At 52.5% G+C, this 19,645-nt stretch overlaps 1 protein-coding gene across 1 annotated transcript; it reads left to right on the forward strand.

Annotated features, from left to right (window-relative positions):
• The first annotated feature begins 1,174 nt into the window (after nt 1–1,174).
• Itga2b (integrin subunit alpha 2b) lies at nt 1,175–19,016 on the forward strand. The gene is made up of 30 exons (XM_038327683.1): nt 1,175–1,362; nt 3,309–3,430; nt 3,519–3,616; nt 3,720–3,882; nt 4,108–4,157; nt 4,678–4,723; nt 4,819–4,947; nt 5,265–5,312; nt 5,449–5,492; nt 5,654–5,707; nt 5,832–5,884; nt 6,039–6,250; nt 9,602–9,784; nt 10,045–10,090; nt 10,179–10,283; nt 10,367–10,422; nt 10,520–10,671; nt 10,801–10,926; nt 11,228–11,295; nt 11,422–11,569; nt 13,467–13,559; nt 13,763–13,842; nt 14,224–14,304; nt 14,486–14,585; nt 14,689–14,841; nt 14,955–15,077; nt 15,551–15,667; nt 15,855–15,956; nt 16,180–16,296; nt 18,814–19,016. Exons 1-30 carry the CDS (start codon nt 1,175–1,177, stop codon nt 18,865–18,867), a joined length of 3,111 nt encoding a protein of 1,036 aa, XP_038183611.1. The 3' UTR covers nt 18,868–19,016.
• The last annotated feature ends 629 nt before the right edge of the window (nt 19,017–19,645 follow it).

Genomic DNA, 19,645 nt, shown 5'->3' on the forward strand with positions numbered 1-19,645 from the left:
GAGTGCTGGGACTAAAGGCATGTGCCGCCGCCACCCGGCTCAGAATCAGTTGCTTATGGCTAGATGTACACGGTCACCCAAGAAGGAGTGAAGCTGTCCACCTGAACAGCTGGTGCCTAAGTTCAGGGACTGTGAACAGCACACCCCGGCATGATGTCATTTTAGCCCCATTGCCTTTCCTCTTAGACCAGGATCCGTTCACCACCCTTCCCCCAGTATTGAAGACATTAGGGTAGCCGCACTAGGACTTGGTTCAAGGTGGAGAAAACTGATGAACCAATACTGCTGGCCGAGGCTGTCCAAAGGCTCTAGGAGGAGGAAGTGGGTAGATGCTGTACTCAGAATGATGGCAGCCTCAGGTCTTATCAGGGAAGAGCAGTTTCCTTACTCCTTCCTCCACCTCTGGCCAAGTCATAGTGTTCAAGAGCAGGACAGTCAGCTAAACAGGGAGGAAAGAGCTGTTCAACTCTGGGCCACGGTGAAGTAGAACAGGCCAATTCACAGTTGCGCTTTCCCAGACAGAGAGGGACCGTGGCTGGGCTAGCGTGTGACAGTGGAGATGAGAAGGGTTTTCAAAGCCGGGTGGCGGCAGCACACGCCTCTAATCCCAGCACTCGGGAGGCAGAAGCAGGTGGATCTCTGAGTTCCAGGCTAGCCTGTCCAGAGTGAGTTTCAGCTCAGAGAGAGAGAGAAAGGGAGGGAGGGAGGGAGGGAGGGAGGGAGGGAGGGAGGGAGGGAGGGAGGGAGGGAGGGAGGGAGGGAGGGAGAGAAGGAGGGAGGGAGGGAGAGAAGGAGGGAGGGAGGGAGGGAGGGAAGGATAGGAGGCAGAGAAGAAAAAGGAGGAAGGAATGAAGAAAAGAGAGGAAAAAGAAAGAGGAAAAGGGATTTCAAGGGGTGCAGCCAAGAAGCAGAAACAGGATTTGGAGATGAACTGTCCTGGACAAAAGGGATGAGCGATAGCTTTCAGCAATAAGCATCCATCCCCAGGGGTCCATCCCCCTTCCTGGCGGTTCTAGAGACCATGTGATCTAGAGGCTATTGCTCTCTGCCATGCCTGCTGCTCAGCAGTTACTTTGAGCTCCTGTTTGATAAGTCAAAACTTCCGGTGGTGGGAACTTTGGGGAAGAGGAAAGCACTGGCCCATTCCTGTTCAGGAGGTGTGAGGAGAAGGCAGATGGCTGGAGCATCGTGTATGTGGCTCGCCCTGTGGCTCCTTCAGTGGGCACCGCTGTTCTTAGGACCTAGTTCTGCTCCTCCAGCCTGGGCCTTGAACCTGGATCCTGTGAAGCTCACCATCTATGCAGGCCCCAACGGCAGCCACTTTGGATTTTCACTGGACTTTCACAAGGACAGCCACGGGAGGTGAGCACCAAGGGGAGATACGGGTGTTGAGAGAGGACTGCCTTCTGTCGTTGCCTCTGTGGCCGCGCCTTCCCTAGTTGAGCAAGGTGGAATCTAGTGTCTGTTTGGATTGAGCTCCTGTCAATCTGGGGAGGGACAGGTTCCAGTGAGGGTGCCGGGGAGGGTTTCTAGTGGGAAGATGAACAAAAAGGATAAAAGTCAGTGTCTGCTTTTTCCACAAGGGTCAGTGACATGACACGCTTTACCCGCAGCCGCTCATCCGATATTGACTGGCAAAGAGACAAGTGCCCACCCACTGCATCTTGCCCTTCTCTATTTTCCAAGTTATATATGTTTGAAAAGAAGTGATGATAGATTATTAACAGTAAGCGTTTTTGAAATCAAAGTGCTAAGATTCCTGGCTCCTCTTCATAGCCGTGTTTATCCCGATGGACACTTGGATGCCTGGGCCAGGGTAGAATAATTACTGTGTAAGGAATCATTTCCTCTGCCTAAAAGAGCCATTTCATCAAAAGCCAGGCCCCCTTCCCAAGATGGCTTGCATCCAGAGACTGTCCTTGAAGGGGAAAGGATCTGGGGTTGCTCAGAGCTGATGATTCAGTAGCTATGTGGTGGCACGTGCTTGTAAACTCAGCCCTCGGGAGGCTGGGCAGGTTGGTTACCACAAATGAAATAGCCAGGGCCACATAAGAAGACTCTGTCAAGCCAGGTGGTGGTGGCGCACACCTTTAATCCCAGCACTTGGGAGGCAGAGACAGGAGGATCTCTGTGAGTTCGAGGCCAGCCTGGTCTACAGAGCTAGTTCCAGGACAGGCTCCAAAGCTAAAAAAAGAAAAAAAAAGACTCTATCAAATAAAAAACACTCCTGAGCTGGGTGTGATGGCACATGACTTTATTCTCCTTTGATGGGAGGCAGAGGCAGATCTCTGTGAGTTTGAAGTCAACCTGGTCTTCACAGTGAGTTCCAGGACAGTTAGAGCTACACAGAAAGACCCTGTCTCAAAAAACAAACAAGCAAATCTAAAAAAAAAATCTCCTGTCTTCAGGCTCTTGAGTGTTAACTCAGAGGGCCTGACAGGACCTGAAGCTCAGTTCGAGTCTTTTCCTTCTTCTGCTGCTGCCCTTTTCCCCCCTGAGCACTGGTCCCAGGGGCACAATTCAGTAAGCATCCTGTGTGTTTATCAACACACACTTTTATAAAAGCACGTGACTGAGGGCATACTAAATGCCTCTCCTACACTTACTGCATTTACTCTTCCAACAACAGAATTGCTTGATATTACCCCTAATTTACATACAGCAGAACTGATTTAAACTTGGGTCTGCTAGGATCCTCAACTCTGTCAGCATTACACACCCCCACTTCAGCTTTCCGCACCCTTCATCATTCTTTATATGTGTGTTATAATATAATATATATATTATATATAATCTGTTATGTATACAGTGTTCTGTCTGCATGTATGCCTGCACGCCAGAAGAGGGTATCAGATCTCAGTATAGATGCCTGTGAGACACCGTGTGGTTGCTGGGAATTCAACTCAGGACCTCTGGAAGAGTAGTCAGTGCCCTTAACCTGGGAGTCATCTCTCCAGCCCCCTTCACCATTCAACCGTTCTCACTAAGGGATCTATTAAGTTTGACAAGGCAGACAGTTTGGTTTGTCTGGTTCTTGTCGGGAGGGAGTGGGGACGAGTGTATGAAGCTTAACAGACATTTTCTGTCGAGAATATTAAACCCTTCCTGTCCAAACTAAACCAACTGGTTTAGTCCCAGGTGAATTTCCTAAGAGTCCAGTTTCAGCTGTCCCTAAAATGAAGTGGTTGGCCTTAATAGGGTATCAGTGAGGAAAGACGGTCCAGTGTCCTTCCAGGTACTACTGGGGTGGCAGACACTGGGCAGTGTAGAAAGACCCTGAGCTGTGCTCACCCAGCTTTCCTACGCAGCGTGTCCATCGTGGTGGGCGCCCCGAGGGCCCTAAGCGCAAGCCAGGAAGAGACTGGTGGCGTATTCCTGTGCCCCTGGAAGGCCAGTGGTGGCAATTGCACTTCGTTGCCCTTCGACTTTAGTGAGTCTCCGGCATGGAAGGGAAAGGGGAAGCCAGGTGGAAGTGGATGGCGGGGCTCCAGAGCTCCACCCTTTCTTGTGCCTTCCAGGGGATGAGACCCGTCACTTAGGCTACCAGTCTTTTCAAACCTTCAAGACCGGACAAGGACTTGGGGCATCGGTCGTCAGCTGGAATGACGTCATTGTGGTGGGCACTGTGGGCAGTCACAGGGAGCAAGTCCAGGGCAGTGACACGACGGGGGAAGCCCGAATATCGCGCTCTTCCCCACTCTCCCGTGGCTCTGCTCTAGGCCTGCGCCCCCTGGCAGCACTGGAATGTCCTAGAAAAGAACGATGAGGCAGAGAAGACTCCGGTAGGCGGCTGCTTCGTGGCTCAGCTCCAAAGCGGAGGCCGCGCAGAATTCTCGCCATGTCGCAGCAACATCATGAGCTCGATTTACTCAGAATTTTATAGTAAGCGCTGTTCCGCCTTTGTCTCCGCCCACTGATAGATGCAAACCCCGCGCGCCGCCACCAACCTCGTGTCTTGAGAGGCGCCCTCTGCTACACCACTCCCCCCAGGGCCCCTACTCCATGCCCTCCCCGCCCCGCATAGCTTTGCTCGCCCACGCGGGGCTCCTGGCTCAAGCGCAAACTCCCGGAGCCTCCTCTTGGCTGACCCTCACTTGCCTCTTGTAGACGCAGACAAGCGATACTGTGAAGCCGGCTTCAGCTCTGCGGTGACCCAGGCAAGTTGCAGGCAAAAGCAAATAGAGAGCTCTGCCTGGAGGCTGATGCCGAGGGATCTCGAGTTTGAGGCTAGCCTGGGCTACATAGAAAGTCTGAGGCCAGCCTGGGTTAAAAAGTGAGACTCCTCTTAAAAGGAGATGATGTGGTGATGAATATGAGAATATCTTACAGTTTGAGACCAGCCTGGCCTACAGAACTAGTTCCAGGGCGCTGGAGAGATGGCTCAGCGGTTAAGAGCATTGCCTACTCTTCCAAATTCCCAGCAACCACATGGTGGCTCACAACCATCTGTAATGAGGTCTGGTGCCCTCTTCTGGCCTTCAAGCATACACACAGACAGAGTATTGTATACATAATAAATAAATAAATATTTAAAAAAAGAACTAGTTCCAGAAGAGCCAGAACTGTTACACAGAGAATTCCTGTCTGAAAAACAAACAAAAAAACATCATGCTGGCAAAGTGGTTTAGGGTTGTTCCAGAATAGGGGACTCTCTCATTACCAGGACTTCCCTTTCAGGCTGGGGAGCTAGTGCTTGGTGCCCCTGGCGGCTACTTTTTTTTAGGTACGTACCCAGTAATCCAACCCACTCTCATCTCGTGGTTTGGGGAGACCCAGGTGTCTGGGGCCCCACACCTCCTGTCCCTGTGCCCTTCCTAGGTCTCCTGGTTCGGGTTCCAATTGCGAATATCATCTCTAGCTACCGCCCGGGTACCCTTTTGTGGCATGTGCCCAACCAACGTTTCACCTTCGACTCCAGCAACCCAGTGTACTTCGACGGCTACCGGGGTAACCTTGGCACCTTCTTTCCAAGCTTCACAGAGAGTCAGGTCCCGCCTCTGTTCGAGACTTAAAGCCAGTTTTGGGTAGTCAACCCCAGCACAAAGGCACCCCGTCCCCTGTCCCCGCCTCTTCGCCTACACTTGTCCAATTCGCATCCACATTGGCTCGCCCTTCTTTCCTTGGAGTCAAGTGAGACCTCGGGCCCGCCTCCGTTTTCCACCTGCACAAGCAGCCTGTACTGATAACGTCGGTACTTACGGCCCTCCTTTCCTGACCGAGGTCTTCCTCGTTGCTTTAAACGCTAAACTGTGTTGCGTTTTCAGGGTACTCGGTGGCCGTGGGCGAGTTCGATGGGGATCTGAGCACTACAGGCAAGGAATACTGTTAGGGACGGGTGGGGAGACCGGGGTCAGGAGGGGCACCTCCATACAATTTCCTCTGGGTCCCTATGGGAGGATGGAGTAAAGCGTACTGAGGATCTGATTTGCTGAGCCTCGCTTTCCCCAGAGTACGTATTCGGTGCCCCCACTTGGAGCTGGACTTTAGGAGCGGTGAGTGCCTGCTCTCCCACCCATTAGACGTTCTGAACACCCTGACCCTGGTCCTCTTGTTTACTCCCCCATGTTCGCCAGTGCCCTGCTCTTCCTCAATGAGAGCGGGAAGCCCCGGAGGGAGCATGAATGATGCACTTGGGTGTATTTCTCCCATGCAGGTGGAAATTTTGAACTCCTACTACCAGCCGCTGCACCGGCTGCACGGAGAGCAGGTGAGGGCGGTGGCCCCAGGGGAGTGGCCAAAATCAGGGAATTGGCCCTCAGGATGGTTTATGGGATATGAGGGTGATGACAGAGGATTTTGAAGCACAGACTAAAATGTTCTTCATCTTGTAGATGGCTTCATATTTCGGGCACTCCGTGGCAGTCACTGACGTCAACGGGGACGGGTGAGAGGAGGGCGTGTATCACCAGTACCCAGTTGGGTCTTCAATTGCCAGCGGCAGGAGTCACCCTCATCTTGTCCCAAGGGTGGCCCAGAACTTCCCTCATTCCTAGTCTTCCCAGATCAGCTGCACTTAATCTTGCCCATCTGATCCGCAGGAGGGATGACCTACTGGTGGGGGCTCCGCTGTACATGGAGCACAGGGCAGACCGCAAGCTGGCCGAGGTGGGCCGCGTATACTTGTTTCTGCAGCCTCGGGGCCCCCATGCTCTGGGCACGCCCACTCTCCTGCTGACCGGCACTCAACTCTATGGGAGGTTTGGATCTGCCATTGCGCCCTTGGGTGACCTCAACCGGGATGGCTATAATGGTGAGTGAAGAGCGGCTGCATTTAACCTTCAGAGGGCTAGTCGTCCTAATGAAAAGATGGCCTTAAAGCAGTTGTGGTGGATGGAGTACACCTGGAATCCCTGTATGAGGGAGGCTGAGACCTTGGGCAGCGGGAGCCAGAGAAGGCTTGGCGGCTGACTGGAGAGCAGGTATCAGAGTTCAAGGAATCCAATTAGGACAGTTTGTCTAGATCCCACCTTGATGACCCCTGCCTGCAGGCTTGGAGAATGGAGTCAGAGATGCGGTGACTTTAACAGATATTTAGGGCTTGGCCTATTAAGGCTGGATTGGAAATGGAATATGGGATCAGGAAGAGAAGGGGGCTGAGTGGGAGTGGGGAGCGAGGAGTCTGTAGTTCAGTTCTGGGTTAGCTGGGCGTGAAGGCCTTGGGTGTAGTAGGAAGAAATATGGCCAGAACTGAGAACTGTCACGATTGACTTTCCACACCTCCGCCAGAGAGGGCTGAGGGTGAGATAGAGAATGGGGAAGAGTGGATGGGATCCAGAGGCTGTGAGTAAGAAGAGGCCCAGCGTAGAACCGTGGGAAGCAAGAGCATTTAGGGACACCCAGAGAAGGTGACTCTGGGAAACAGTGTTCAGACAGGCAGGAGAAGAACCAGGAGATTGATGGTCCAAAACTCTAAGAGAATCCTTTGAGGAGGAGGAAGGATGGGCCAAGTGGGCCCCTCGTTCCTGAAAGGTACAGTTAGATGCATCCGGGAATGCATCACAGGCTTTAGAAAGGATGAGCTCATTGGTGGCCAGGACAAGAACCAACCCAGGCCAGTATGGTGGTGCTTACCAATAGTCCTAGCACCCAGGCAGTGAGGCAGGAGGGGCAGAAGGTCACCTTCTGCTACCTAAGAGGCTGGAGAGAAGCCTGGGATACTTAAAACCCTCTGACAAAAAAACCAATCAAACTAGCCTGGCAGTGGTGGCACACACCTTTAATCCCAGCACTCGGGAGGCAGAGGCAGGCGGATCTCTGTGAGCTTGAGGCCAGCCTGGTCTACAAGAGCTAGTTCAGGACAGGCTCCAAACCAACAAAGGGCATCTTAGGGACCAGAAGATCACTGGGGCCAGGGGCAGGGTATGAACAGAGGTGGTTCTCCCGGCAGGCAGTGCAGACAGCTCTGTCACCAATCCGATGTGAAAGGAAAAGGATGACCACCGTGGAGTGAGGCTGGAGCTGCAGGAAGATGGTTTTCATTTGGCAGAATGGGGAGTATAATGAATACAGAGGAAAAATGTGGGGGAACTGGATGGGGTCAGCCGGACCGAGTCCCTGTGATGCCTAGGGATGCAGACACTCCATCCAGAAGCAGGAGCCAGTTCAAGAGTCACATGGAGAAAGCAGGAAGAGAGTGATCAGTAGGGTCCCTTATCGAAGGAAATGGGGCTGACAGCTCAGGAGACAGGAGAAGGTTAGAAACAGGTGCCGTGGGGATCCCCATGGGTTCAGAGGAAGGCTGGAGATTAGGAGCCACAGTGCCCTGTCTGCTCTGTGTCTCTGCAACCCTGAGCTGAATTAGCTCCAGATAGAGTCTGGCCAGGCTGACCCAAAACTGGCCATGGGGCAAGATGGCCGAAATAATGAACTGTAGTGATGAGCGGTGGGGCCGTGCCCCGCCACCCGGCGAGCTTTACACACGAAATAATTACACGGAAACTGTATTCTTTTAAACACTGCCTGGCCCATTAGTTTCAGCCTCTTATTGGCTAATTCTCACATCTTGCTTTAACCCATAATTAGTAATCTGTGTAGCACCATGAGGGGTCACTTACCAGGAGAGATCTTAACCTGCGTCTGTCTCGGAGAGGAGAGCTATGGCGACTGCCTGAGGCGTCTGCCTGACTCTGCTTTCTTTCTCCCACAATTATGTTCTGTCTACTCCGCCTACCTGATTTTCTGTCCTATTAAAGGGCCAAGGCAGTTTCTTTATTAACCAATGAAAGTAACACATAGACAGATGACCCTCCTCCATCAATGAACAGTGAGACAAACGGTCAAAGCCACGAAGACCAAGACCAGGACAGAGAGGAGGCCACAGACTTGAGGACACCGCCGTGGTCAGAGGCCTCTGTTCGTTCTGTTTTTGTTTTTGAGACAGGATTTCACTGTGTAGCCTTGGCTGACCTGGAACTCACAGAAATCCAAACACTTTTGTTGGAATTATGATTATGGCGATCAAGAAAATCACAAAGACATGGTGTAAACAAAATCAGAAGGTAGAGGGAAGATGGTTAAAACACAGACGTGTGGCCTATGAGAATTGTCCATAGACTGCTATCAGATACACTCTCAGGGAAGGTCTTAACCGCTGTGGCGTTGACAAACCTGTGCTGTGACTGTGAGCTTGTCTGCATGGTGAAGATGGAACCGAGTTAACATCTGGGAAATAGGCTTCAGTTAGTTTGTATTTGCTGTTCAGTTTGATTTTATGTTTTGAGACACATGTAGCCCTAACTGGCCTGGAACTCGGAATGTACATCAAGCTGGCCTTGAACTCACAGAGATCTGCCTACCTCTGCCTCAAGAATGTTGATATGAAAGATGTAGATACCTACATTTTTTTCCTTATCATACTGGGACCTCACGCATACTAAGAAGTATGCTACCCCGGACTGGGCTCAGTTATTTAATCTTCTTCTAAAATAGGAATTAAGGGCACAGGGTTATAGCTGAGCTAATAGAGAGTTTCCCGAACAAGCACAAAGCCTCAGCCCAGCACAAGCCAGGTGTGGTGGTGTGCGTACCAGGTCCTCCTAGCACAAGGGAGGTGGAGGCAGGAGGGCCAGAAGTTCAAAGTCCTTCTCAGCTACTTAAATAATTAGAGGCTAATTTATCACGTATTCCACCCTGTCTCATGGTATCAAACACCTTTAATCCCAGCTCAGGGAGGCAGAAGCAGGCAGATCCCTGTGAGTTTGAGGCCAGTCTGGTCTATACAGCAAGTTCCAGAACAACCAGGACTACACAGAGACCATATCTGAGAAAAACCAAATCAAGCCAAAAAACAAAACAAAGGAAAACTGGAGCAAAACAAAACAAAAAACCCTGTCTCAAATTAGCAATAGTGAACAGGATAATGGCCCCCGATTATCAGGAGTAAATGGAGTCTTGTCAGTGCATTTCCTTTGAGGGCAGTGAGGACTGCTGGAGCTTTTATACCAATTGTTAATACTTGACTGATCTCTCTCCTGACTCCTTGTTGCAGACTTTGTACCCTTCTGGTCTCCCAGGGCCTCCCTAGAGAAGACTCAGGAGAGACTGGCAGCTTCCCCTGAGGAGACTCCAATCACAAACAGCCACATTTCTTCTCTCCTTCCAGATGTCGCTGTGGCTGCCCCCTATGGGGGTCCCAGTGGTCAGGGCCAAGTGCTGGTGTTCCTGGGTCGGAGTGAGGGGCTGAGTCCACGCCCCTCTCAGGTCCTGGACAGCCCCTTCTCCGCAGGCTCTGGCTTTGGCTTCTCCCTTCGTGGTGCTGTAGACATCGATGACAATGGATACCCAGGTGCCCGTGGATTGCATCCAACCTAGTCAAGACAGGCCTTTGGGTGCCTACTGGAAACATGGAGGGATGAACAGCTGGGCATCCATGTCTGGCCTGCCTGGTGCCAGTTGTGGGTTCTAACATGTCTGTGTGGCTGGGAGGTTGGGGCTTGGGGGCAGAACCTCCAGGGGGCTGATGGTGTGGGGAACTTTTGGGAAGATAAAGACTCGCTCCATGCCTACTCTAATGCCCACCTTTGACCCTTCTCCCTACGTCTATAGACCTGATAGTGGGAGCCTATGGGGCTAACAAAGTGGCTGTGTACAGGTGAGCACTGGCTAGGGGGAAGGGCGACATCATCAGAGGAGGCTGGGTCAGCAGGGACACGGTGGCGAGCCGCCTCTGATCCCATCAGAGCTCAGCCTGTGGTGATGGCCACTGTCCAACTGCTGGTTCAAGACTCCCTGAATCCCACCCTGAAGAACTGTGTCCTGGAACAGACCCGGACACCAGTCAGCTGGTGAGGAGGCGGAGGGCACAGACTCGGCAGGGTTTGCGACCTTAGGGAGGCCCCAACCCCCAAACCTGCTCTCGTCTCTGCAGCTTCAACATCCAGATGTGTGTGGGAGCAACAGGACACAACATTCCTCAGAAGCTGCGTGAGTGGCGTGGAGGGAGGGGCTGGAGGAAGGAAGGTCTGGTTGTCTCCACTAGAGGGAGACCTGGATCCTTCCTGCTTGCCTGCCTGCCTGGCAGATCTAAAGGCAGAGCTGCAGCTGGACCTGCAGAAGCCCCGGCAGGGCCGCCGCGTGCTCCTGCTGGCGTCCCAACAGGCGAGCCTCACCCTGAGCCTGGACCTGGGCGGAAGAAACAGAACTATCTGCCACACCACCGAGGCCTTCCTTCGAGTACGCTCAGGCTAGAACGGGCGGAGCTGGGGTGCAGGGTTCTTCCTGCAGGCAGTTCAAACAACCCTAGGGCTCCAACAAAGGGTGTGGGCCCAGCAGCAGGATAGCCAGACTCTTGCCATCTTCTAGGATGAGGCCGACTTCCGGGACAAGCTGAGCCCTATTGTGCTCAGCCTCAATGTGTCGCTGCCCCGCGAAGAGACCGGAGTAGCCCCTAATGTGGTGTTGCATGGAGAAACCCATGTCCTGGAGCAGGTAGGGACAGCGGGACAAGCAAGGAGGCTGCAAGATCCCTGGTAAAGGGATTAAGATTAGAGATTCCTGAACCTTGAAGTCACCCCTAAATCCTGATGAAATTCGCCAAATCTCAGTGTGCCCCAACTACTGCTATAGACTCAAGCCCTACTATCACCAGAACTTTGGCATCACCCCAAACCTTTGCACTCCATTCCCCACTCCCCGAAGTCTGAAGGGACCCCTGGAGGCACTGTTGTTCCCTGAGCTCTGAGGTGATCCCTAAACCTCACAAGCCCTCATTTCCTATTGTGTCCCCTAGACCCGGATCATCCTGGACTGTGGGGAAGATGACCTGTGTGTGCCCCAGCTTCAGCTCGCAGCCACTGTGTGAGAGGGTCCCCCACTCTACCTACCCTGTCCCTCCATGCCCCAGGATACCCACTCCTTACCCGAGTCCCCTCTCCTCCTCCCGGCCTCTGGTCCTAAACCCAGCACCTCCCACCACACACACAGGGGGGACTCCCCGCTGCTGATTGGTGCTGACAACGTGTTGGAGCTGAAAATTGATGCAGCCAACGAGGGCGAGGGCGCCTATGAGGCAGAGCTGGCTGTGCACTTGCCGCCAGGTGCCCACTACATGCGGGCTCTCAGCAACGTTGAGGTGAGTCAGGTGCCACCCTGGGGCATAGCCAGCAGGCAGCAGGGGTGAGGGCCTCGATTCTGGGCTCCCACCCAAATCTTTTATGCTTTGCTGTGAAGATGTATGAAGTTTTCAGCTTTTAGATGCAGTGCATATAGGTTTGGAGTACATATGAGAAATGCTGGCTAATGGTATGAATTTGAAGAACATGTTAGAAAGCCGGTGTTTATTAAAACCCAGTTAACCTGGGGTGCTGGGGTGACGGCTCAGTTGGTAAAGTTCCTGCCATCCAAGTGGAGAACCTGGGTTTGGACTCCCATGGGGAAAGCCATGGCAGTGTGAACCTCGAATTCCAGTGCTGGGGATTTGATGGTGGATATAACCCTAAAGCTCATTGACCAGGCAGGCTAGCCGCATCCATGAGACCCTGTCTCAATAAATAAATGAATAAACATAAAGAACGATTGGGGAACGATACCAATAACCTCTCATTTCCACAATTACACACGTATACCCATGTATACACACATATGCACACAATGTACTGACTTTGTCTTTTCCCCTAATGTTAGCAGGCACTTACAGAGAAATTTTTTTAAATTAGTTAAATTCAGTATTTGTGTGTGTACGTGTGCACACGTGCAAGAGCGCGGTGATGTCTGCGCTCATGCCCGTGGAAGCCGGAAGTCAGGCTTGGGGTCATCCAAGTGTCCGTCATTTTTTGGTTTTGTTTATTTGTTTGCTTGTTTTTTTGAGACAAGTCTCTCACTGTCTGAACCTGAGGCTCACAGGTTCAGCCAGATTGGCTGGTCACAGGCCCCAGGGAACCTCCCCTCGCCACCTCCCGGGTGCTGAGATGACAAGCATGTGCCCCACACCTGCTTTTTCTGTGGGTTCTGGGATCAGACTCAGGTCCCTATGCTTATGCAACAGAGTCAGCTCTCAGCCTAGTTTGGTTTTGGTTTTTCTTTATTTATTTATTATGTATACAGTAGTCTCAGTGCTCTGCAGGCCAGAAGAGAGCACCAGATCTCAATACAGATGGTTGTGAGCCACCATGTGGTTTCTGGGAATTGAACTCAGGACCTTTGAAAGAGCAGGCGGTGCTCTTAACCACTGAGCCATCTCTCCAGCCCTGGTTTTGGTTTTTCAAGACAGGATTTCTCTGTGTAACAGCCCTGGCTGTCGTGGAACTAGCTCTGTACACCAGGTGGGCCTTGTACTCACAAAGATTCACCTGGCTCTGTCTCCCAAGTGCTGGGATTAAAGGCTTGCGCCACCACTGCCTGGCCCCAGACCAGTATTTTATCTTCTGAGAAAGAGTCCCACTCTGAAGACAAGACTGATCTGGAACTCACTATTTAGTCCAGAACAGCCTTGAACTCTTGATATTTCTGCCTTAGCCTCCCAAGTATTGGGATTATAGGCAAGAGCCACACAGGTATACATAATGTGTATGCGTGTATACATATGTATTTATACACATATACACTTATTTTATACACACATGCATGTTCATAGTGAGCAGGTGGAGGGATCAGAGGGCAACCCATAGGAGTTAGCTGTCTTCTTCTACCACGTGAGATTCAGGAGTTAAACAGAGGTTGTCAGGTTTGGTGGCAAGCCCTTTTAACCAACTAAGTCATCTTGACAGCCCTGAACAGATTTTGGTTTAGTTTGTTTCCGTTTGGTTTTGGTTTGAGACAGAGTTTCTTTGTGTAGCTCTGGCTGTCCTGGAATTTGCTCTGTAGACCAGGCTGGCCTCCAACTCAAAAGATCCTGCCTCTGCCTCCCAAGTGCTGGGATTAAAGGTGTGCGCTACCATGCCTAGCTTTATTTTGTTGATGTAACTTATAGCAGACATGTAGGGCATCCCCACAGCCGCTCTTTCTCACCTGTCTGTGAATCTCTTCTCCAGGGCTTTGAGAGGCTCATCTGCACCCAGAAGAAGGAGAATGAGACCAGGGTGACATTATGCGAGCTGGGGAACCCCATGAAGAAGGACACCCGGGTAAGGCCTCCATGATGTGGGCCGGGAGACAACCAGGTGTGTGTGGGGTCTCAGGTGGGAGTCAGGAGGTCTTCCAACTCTAGCTGCATCCTAGGTTGGGTAGGTTCCTGGGGATGTGGAGCTGGGGCATAAAAATGGTGGCTCTGGAGGACTGGGCCCAGAGTGGACACTGAAGTAGTGAGTTCACTTCTTCCCTCTTCCAGATAAAAATCACAATGTTGGTGAGTGTGGAGAATCTGGAAGAAGCCGGAGAGTATGTGTCCTTCCAGCTTCAGATCAGGAGGTACCGCGCTGGGCGGCGTGGCTGTCTACCGCCCTTCCTCCACTAGCCCCTCACGTGCTGGGCAGCGTGTCTGTCTACCACCCTTCCTCCATTAGCCCTTCACGTGCTGGGCAGCGTGGCTGTCTACCACCCTTCCTCCATTAGCCCTTCATGCAGAAAGCCTTCCACACAGAAAGGCCTTCCAGAGTGCCCTGTTCCCTTTCTCCCTCAGTGACTTGTTTCTGAATCTTGGGGTCCTAGAGGACTTTGTTTCTCAGGTCTAACTTCAGCACCGTATGCTGTTGAGGGTAGGATTAACTCCCTCTGAGCTGTCTAAAATTATGGGTCCACTCCAAAGGGTGGGTGTCCCTCATTTTCTTCTTCTTACCTTCTCCCCTCCAGCAAGAACAGCCAGAACCCGAACAGTAATGTTCTGCTGTTGCCTGTGGCAGTCCAAGCTGAGGCCACAGTGGAGCTTCGAGGGTGAGAGACCATACGTGGGAAGAAAGGGGAAATGGCAGAGGGGCCGCTATTGTTCTGAGGAGGAGGTGGAGTGTAGCTAGCGTGATTAACATGTAGAAGACCCTGGTCCCAATCCCAGCATCTCATAAAGCAAAAAGGTAAAGTTTGATCCACTACACTTTGGGGGCTTGGTCACTTGCAGGAATTCCTTCCCTGCCTCCCTGGTGGTGGCCCCAGAAGAAAGTGACAGGGAGCAGGATGGCTTGGACAGCTGGGTCCCCAGGGTGGAACACACCTATGAGGTAGGGAGGAGCCTCTGGGTAAGACTGGGGTGGGAGAAGTCCTGGGAGCTGCAGGCTGGCAGCTGAGTCACCAGCATCCGCTATCCCACCTCCCCACCCCCAGCTCCACAACAATGGCCCTGGCGCTGTGAATGGCCTCCGACTAGTCATCCAGTTTCCCAGCCAGTCCCAGCCCTCAGACTTGCTCAACATCCTGGATGTGCAGCCCCAGGGGGGTCTCCTCTGCTCCTCACAGCCGACCCCCAAGCCTCTCAAGGTGAGGCGAGGGCGGGGGAAGGAGCCGTGAGGGACAGACGACAGACCAACAGCCAGAGCAGGGTATGGGTGCAGACCCTGGAAGCGAATTCACTGCGCCCTTGTCCTTCCCAGCTGGACTGGAGACGACCCACTCCCAGCCCTTCCCTCCTTCGCCAGGGCCATCACCAGCGCGAGCGTAGACAGGCCTTCCTGCAGGGACCCAAGCAGCCAAGGCATCAGGAACCAGTTCTGGTGGTGAGAAGGCTCAGCGGGCTCCAGCTGGGGTCCTCAGGAGCCAGAGGAGATGGGAGGCAGGGAGAGTGGGTGGGTGTGATTCTTGACTGCCGAAGCAAGCCGGGCCTAGTGGCGCATGCCTTTAATCTACATGCCTTAAATCCCAGCACTCGGGAGGCAGAGGCAGGAGGATATCTTCGAGTTCGAGGCCAGCCTGGTTTACAGAGAGAGTTCCAGGATAGACAGAGAGAGAGAGAGACCAAAACAATATCACAAAAAAACGAGGAGTACTGCAGGCTATGGGTGACCCCTGGCTACGGGCCTCGTCCCAGTATCCCTGGGAATGCTGAGCAAACAGAATGTAGAGAAACCATCTGAAGCTCAGCCAGAGACCGGCGTTTCCTGACCCTCCTGGCTCTCTGTGTTGGGTTGATTGAAATTGATGGGGGATGACTGACAGGAGGTCCTGGGGACTTACGACCCGTCCCCCTCAGAGTTGCAACGACTCAGCGCCCTGTACGGTGGTGGAGTGTGAGCTACAGGAGATGCTGCGCGGGCAGCGAGCCATGGTCACGGTGCGGGCCATGCTGGGACTGCCCAGCCTCCGTCAGGTGGGACTGGACGCGGGGGGCGGGGCCTGTGGGGGCGGGGCCGGAGTTTGCTCCGGGCTTCAGCAGTTTCACACTGGTTTTTTACCTTGGGTCGGGGAGGGGTAACTGTGAGTCCCGGGCTTGGATTGCGGCCACCTCCCGGCCTCAAGTGGCCGCGGTAAGCGACTGTCACCCCCGCCCCCTACAGAGGCCGCAGGAGCAGTTTGTGCTGCAGTCGCACGCCTGGTTCAACGTTTCCTCCCTACCCTACTCGGTGCCGGTGATCAGCTTGCCCAGCGGACAAGCTCTGGTGAGCGACCCTAGATCTCCGGCTGTCACCGCCCAGCCAGCGTGGGGCGGGGCCTCTTCAGGGATGAGGGGCGGGGCCTCCGTGGACTGAAGGACTAAGTCTGTCTGAGGTGGAGGGGCATGGCTCTCAGTAGGACTGAGGTTTGGTTACTAGGAGACGGCTTGGTTAGGCTTAGTCCTCCCTGGTCATAGGCCCCTTGAAGTGACGTCCAGTTTGGCCTCAGGTGCAGACACAGCTGCTTCGGGCCTTGGAGGAGAGGGCCATTCCTCTCTGGTGGGTGCTGGTGGGAGTCGTGGGCGGTCTGCTGCTGCTCACCCTGCTGGTTTTGGCCATGTGGAAGGTGAGACTGGAAGGGGGGCACAGAGTTCTCAGGGGATCACAAGCTAGGAGACCAGAGATATGATACGGGACCTGTCTCATCTACATAGCCACTATTAGAATGTCATTTTTCTGAGGACTTCTGCTGGGCCAATCCCTCTCATCCCTACTAGCAGGATGCCTGAAATCCTCAGGTCTTCGGACCCCTTCCCCCACTGTCAGGAAGTCAGAGGAAACTGAGACCCGCTGAGAACTTCCTGACGGCGGCGATGGGCAGGGCTTACCTCCTCTGTTGCAGGGATAAAAACACCATGACCAAAAGAATCTTGGGGAGGAAAGGGTTTATTTCATCGTACATTTTACAGTCAACAGAGAAGCAAGCCGGGCGGTGATGGCGCACGCCTTTAATCCCAGCACCTTGGGAGGCAGAGGCAGGCAGATCTCTGTGAGTTCGAGGCCAGCCTGGTCTACAAGAGCTAGTTCCAGGACAGGCTCCAAAGCTACAGAGAAACCTTGTCTCAAAAAAACAAAAACAAAACAAAACAGTCAACAGAGAAGCGAGGCAGGAACTGAAATTGAGGCCTTGAAGGACAGTGGCTTACAGGCTTACTTCCTTGCCTGCTCGTCTTGGCCCAACTGCCCAGGGATGGCACCACCCACAGCTGGCTGGGCCTCCTACATCAATTAGCAATGAAGACAATGTCTCACAGAGGCTGTAAGGATGCGTGGGCTAACATAAAAACACTGGCTGCTCTTCCGGAGAAGCAGTGTCCCGTTCAGCACCTGCATGTGGCTACAGCCTTGCTTAACTCCAGTTCCAGGGGCTCTGACAGCTGCTTCGTGTTTCTTTAGTGCCAGGCATGCAGGTGGTACACGGACACACATGCAGGCAAAATCAAAATGTCCTCACTCGTAAAATAAAAAAAATTAATTCTGAGGCTGGAGAGATGTAGTGAGGGGCTGCGGGCAGGCTTGTTCTTCATCCCGCCCTGCTCCCGGCCACCGGCTAGCTTATGCCCCAAAATAACAACACACAAATTATATTCTTTTAAACACTGCCTGGCTCATTAGTTCCAGCCAATTACTCACACCTTGACTAACCCATATCTAATAATCTGTGTAACACCAGAAATGGTGTCTTACCGGGAAAGATTCAGCACGCCTGACTTGGTGGCTGGCTTCATCGCATCTCTCTCCCTAAGGAGAGGCATGGCGGTCTGCTCAGAGAGGCGAGGCGGGGCAATTGTCTGAGCCCTCTACCTCAATTCCTTTTTCCTGTTCTGTCTACTCCACCTATCTAAATTTTGCCCTATCAAAAAGCCAAGGCAGTTTGTTTATTAGCCTATGAGAATCCTCCATCAGAGAGATGTCCCAGCAACCACATGGCAGCTCACAACTGTCTGTAACTCTAAGATCTGACACCCTCATACAGGCAAAATACCAATGCAAATACAAAATAAATTAAAATAAATAGTTAATATTTTTCAAAAAGAAAATGCCTCAAAGGTATGGCTACAAGCCAATCTGACCTGAACAATTTTTGTTTTTTTTAAAGATTTATTTATTATGTATACAACATTCTGCCTCCTGCATATATGCTTGCACCAGATTTCATAATAGATGGTTGTGAGCCACTATGTGGGTGCTGGGAATTGAACTCAGGACCTCTGGAAGAGCAGCCAGTGCTCCTAACCTCTGAGCCATCTCTCCAGCCCTTTTTGCTTGTTTTTTGAGGTGGGGTTTCTCTGTGTAGTCCTGGGTGTTCTGAAACTAGCTCTGTAGATCAAGCTAGCCTCAGACTTACAGATGATCTGCCTTTCTCTGCCTCCAGAGTACTGGGTTTAAAGGCATGCGCCTCCAGGCCCTACTGATCTGGGTAATTTTTCAGTTGAGAGTTTTCTCTTCCTCAGTGACTTCAGGTTTGTGTCAAGGTAACAGCTGAAGTTTACTATGACAGTATTTGCACTATCCTTCCCCTGAGCAAGATGGGAGGCTGGAGGATCAAGCCTGGCCCTGGCTCCTAAGAGGGTCACTCATTTCTGTGTGCTGGGGAACATAGGCATGAGTAATGGAGAAGCAGATAATGTAAAGCCAAGCATGGTGACAAAGATGCAGCCCTATGAGCTCGGGAGCACAGGCTACAAAGCAAGTTCTAGGACAGCTGGGCTCCCTGAGATCTTGTCTCAGAAAAACAAAGCAGAGGTTATTGAGATAGCTCAGGGGATTAGAGTACTTACACCAAGCTTAAGACCTGAGTTCTAACCCTGGGGCCCATATAGTAAAGCAAGAGAACCAATCCTTGAAAGTTGCCCTCTGACCTCCAAACGTACACACACATAAATAAATAAAATGTATTTTTTCTAATTTATGGGGGAACATCTCCTAGTTTAAAAATCTCCCTTCACATGCTGGGGATGCAACTCTGTCACATGGGTTTTGAGGTAGCTGGTTTCTAGCACACTTCCTCAGTGATTCTCTGGGGTGTGTGCCCTGTCTCTGTGCCGGACCCCAGCTCCTGTGCCACCCCCTACCCCTGCAGGCTGGCTTCTTCAAGCGGAATCGACCACCTCTGGAGGAAGATGAGGAAGAGTAATGACCGGGTGCTCAGTCATGAGGGGCTGGCTGGCTGCTTCACCTCCTGTTTCCTCCCAGTTGGGCCCGCTCAGAACAACATGGGTTCAAACTCCTCCATGGGGTCTTCCCTGCCCAGCAGAGTGGACACATCCCCCTTCCTAGTGTCTAATAAACAGGTTCATAGCAATATCCACCATGCTGCCTCGAAGTCGGAGGATAAAGGGTAGGTGAGGGGATGTTTGCCAGGACTAAGCAGTTTGAGCAGAGTAATTCTCTACCAACAAGGCAGCTAATGGCTGCTGGGCAGTAGGGAGCAGGGCGGCAGGTGTGAGGGAGCCAGGGCGGCATGGTGGAAGAGCCAGACTCAGTGGGCAGTGAAAGGGGAGAAGAGAAGAAATGCTGGGCTCCCGGTAGGCAATTTTGTATCTCACTATGCAGCCCTGACTGGCCTGGAGCTCAGTGTGTAGACCAGGCTGACCTCAAACCCAGAGAGATCAGTCTACTTCAACTTTGCCGGTTCTGGAATTAAAGACACAGAAGCCATCATGCCCGACTCTCTGGTGGCAGCTTTGAGCTATGCATTGTCCATAATTTTGGAGGGACAAACCTCAGAAAAGTCCAAGCCTTGGGAAAATGGCATTCCTTTCTTCCCTCCCCTTCCTCTAACACACTTTACAGTAGTGTTCCGGAGGAAGGGGGGGGGGGGGTGGAAGGAAACTGGCTGAGCCCAGCTTGAGGAGGACAGTGTCCCCAGGGAGGGACAGCGGTTGTTGCCCCCTACAGTCACCCTGATGCCA

The sequence above is a fragment of the Arvicola amphibius genome, chromosome 4 (assembly GCF_903992535.2).
Source record: "Arvicola amphibius chromosome 4, mArvAmp1.2, whole genome shotgun sequence".
Taxonomy (NCBI): domain Eukaryota; kingdom Metazoa; phylum Chordata; class Mammalia; order Rodentia; family Cricetidae; genus Arvicola; species Arvicola amphibius.

What these genes read in the sequence shown, in the direction of transcription:
- Itga2b (XM_038327683.1), top strand. Translation starts at nt 1,175, where the DNA reads ATGGCTGGAGCATCGTGTATGTGGCTCGCCCTGTGGCTCCTTCAGTGG. An exon ending in AACAAAGTGGCTGTGTACAG is followed by an intron (nt 10,091 to 10,178) that starts GTGAGCACTGGC and finishes TGATCCCATCAG; the next exon opens with AGCTCAGCCTGTGGTGATGG. An exon ending in GACTGCCCAGCCTCCGTCAG is followed by an intron (nt 15,668 to 15,854) that starts GTGGGACTGGAC and finishes CGCCCCCTACAG; the next exon opens with AGGCCGCAGGAGCAGTTTGT.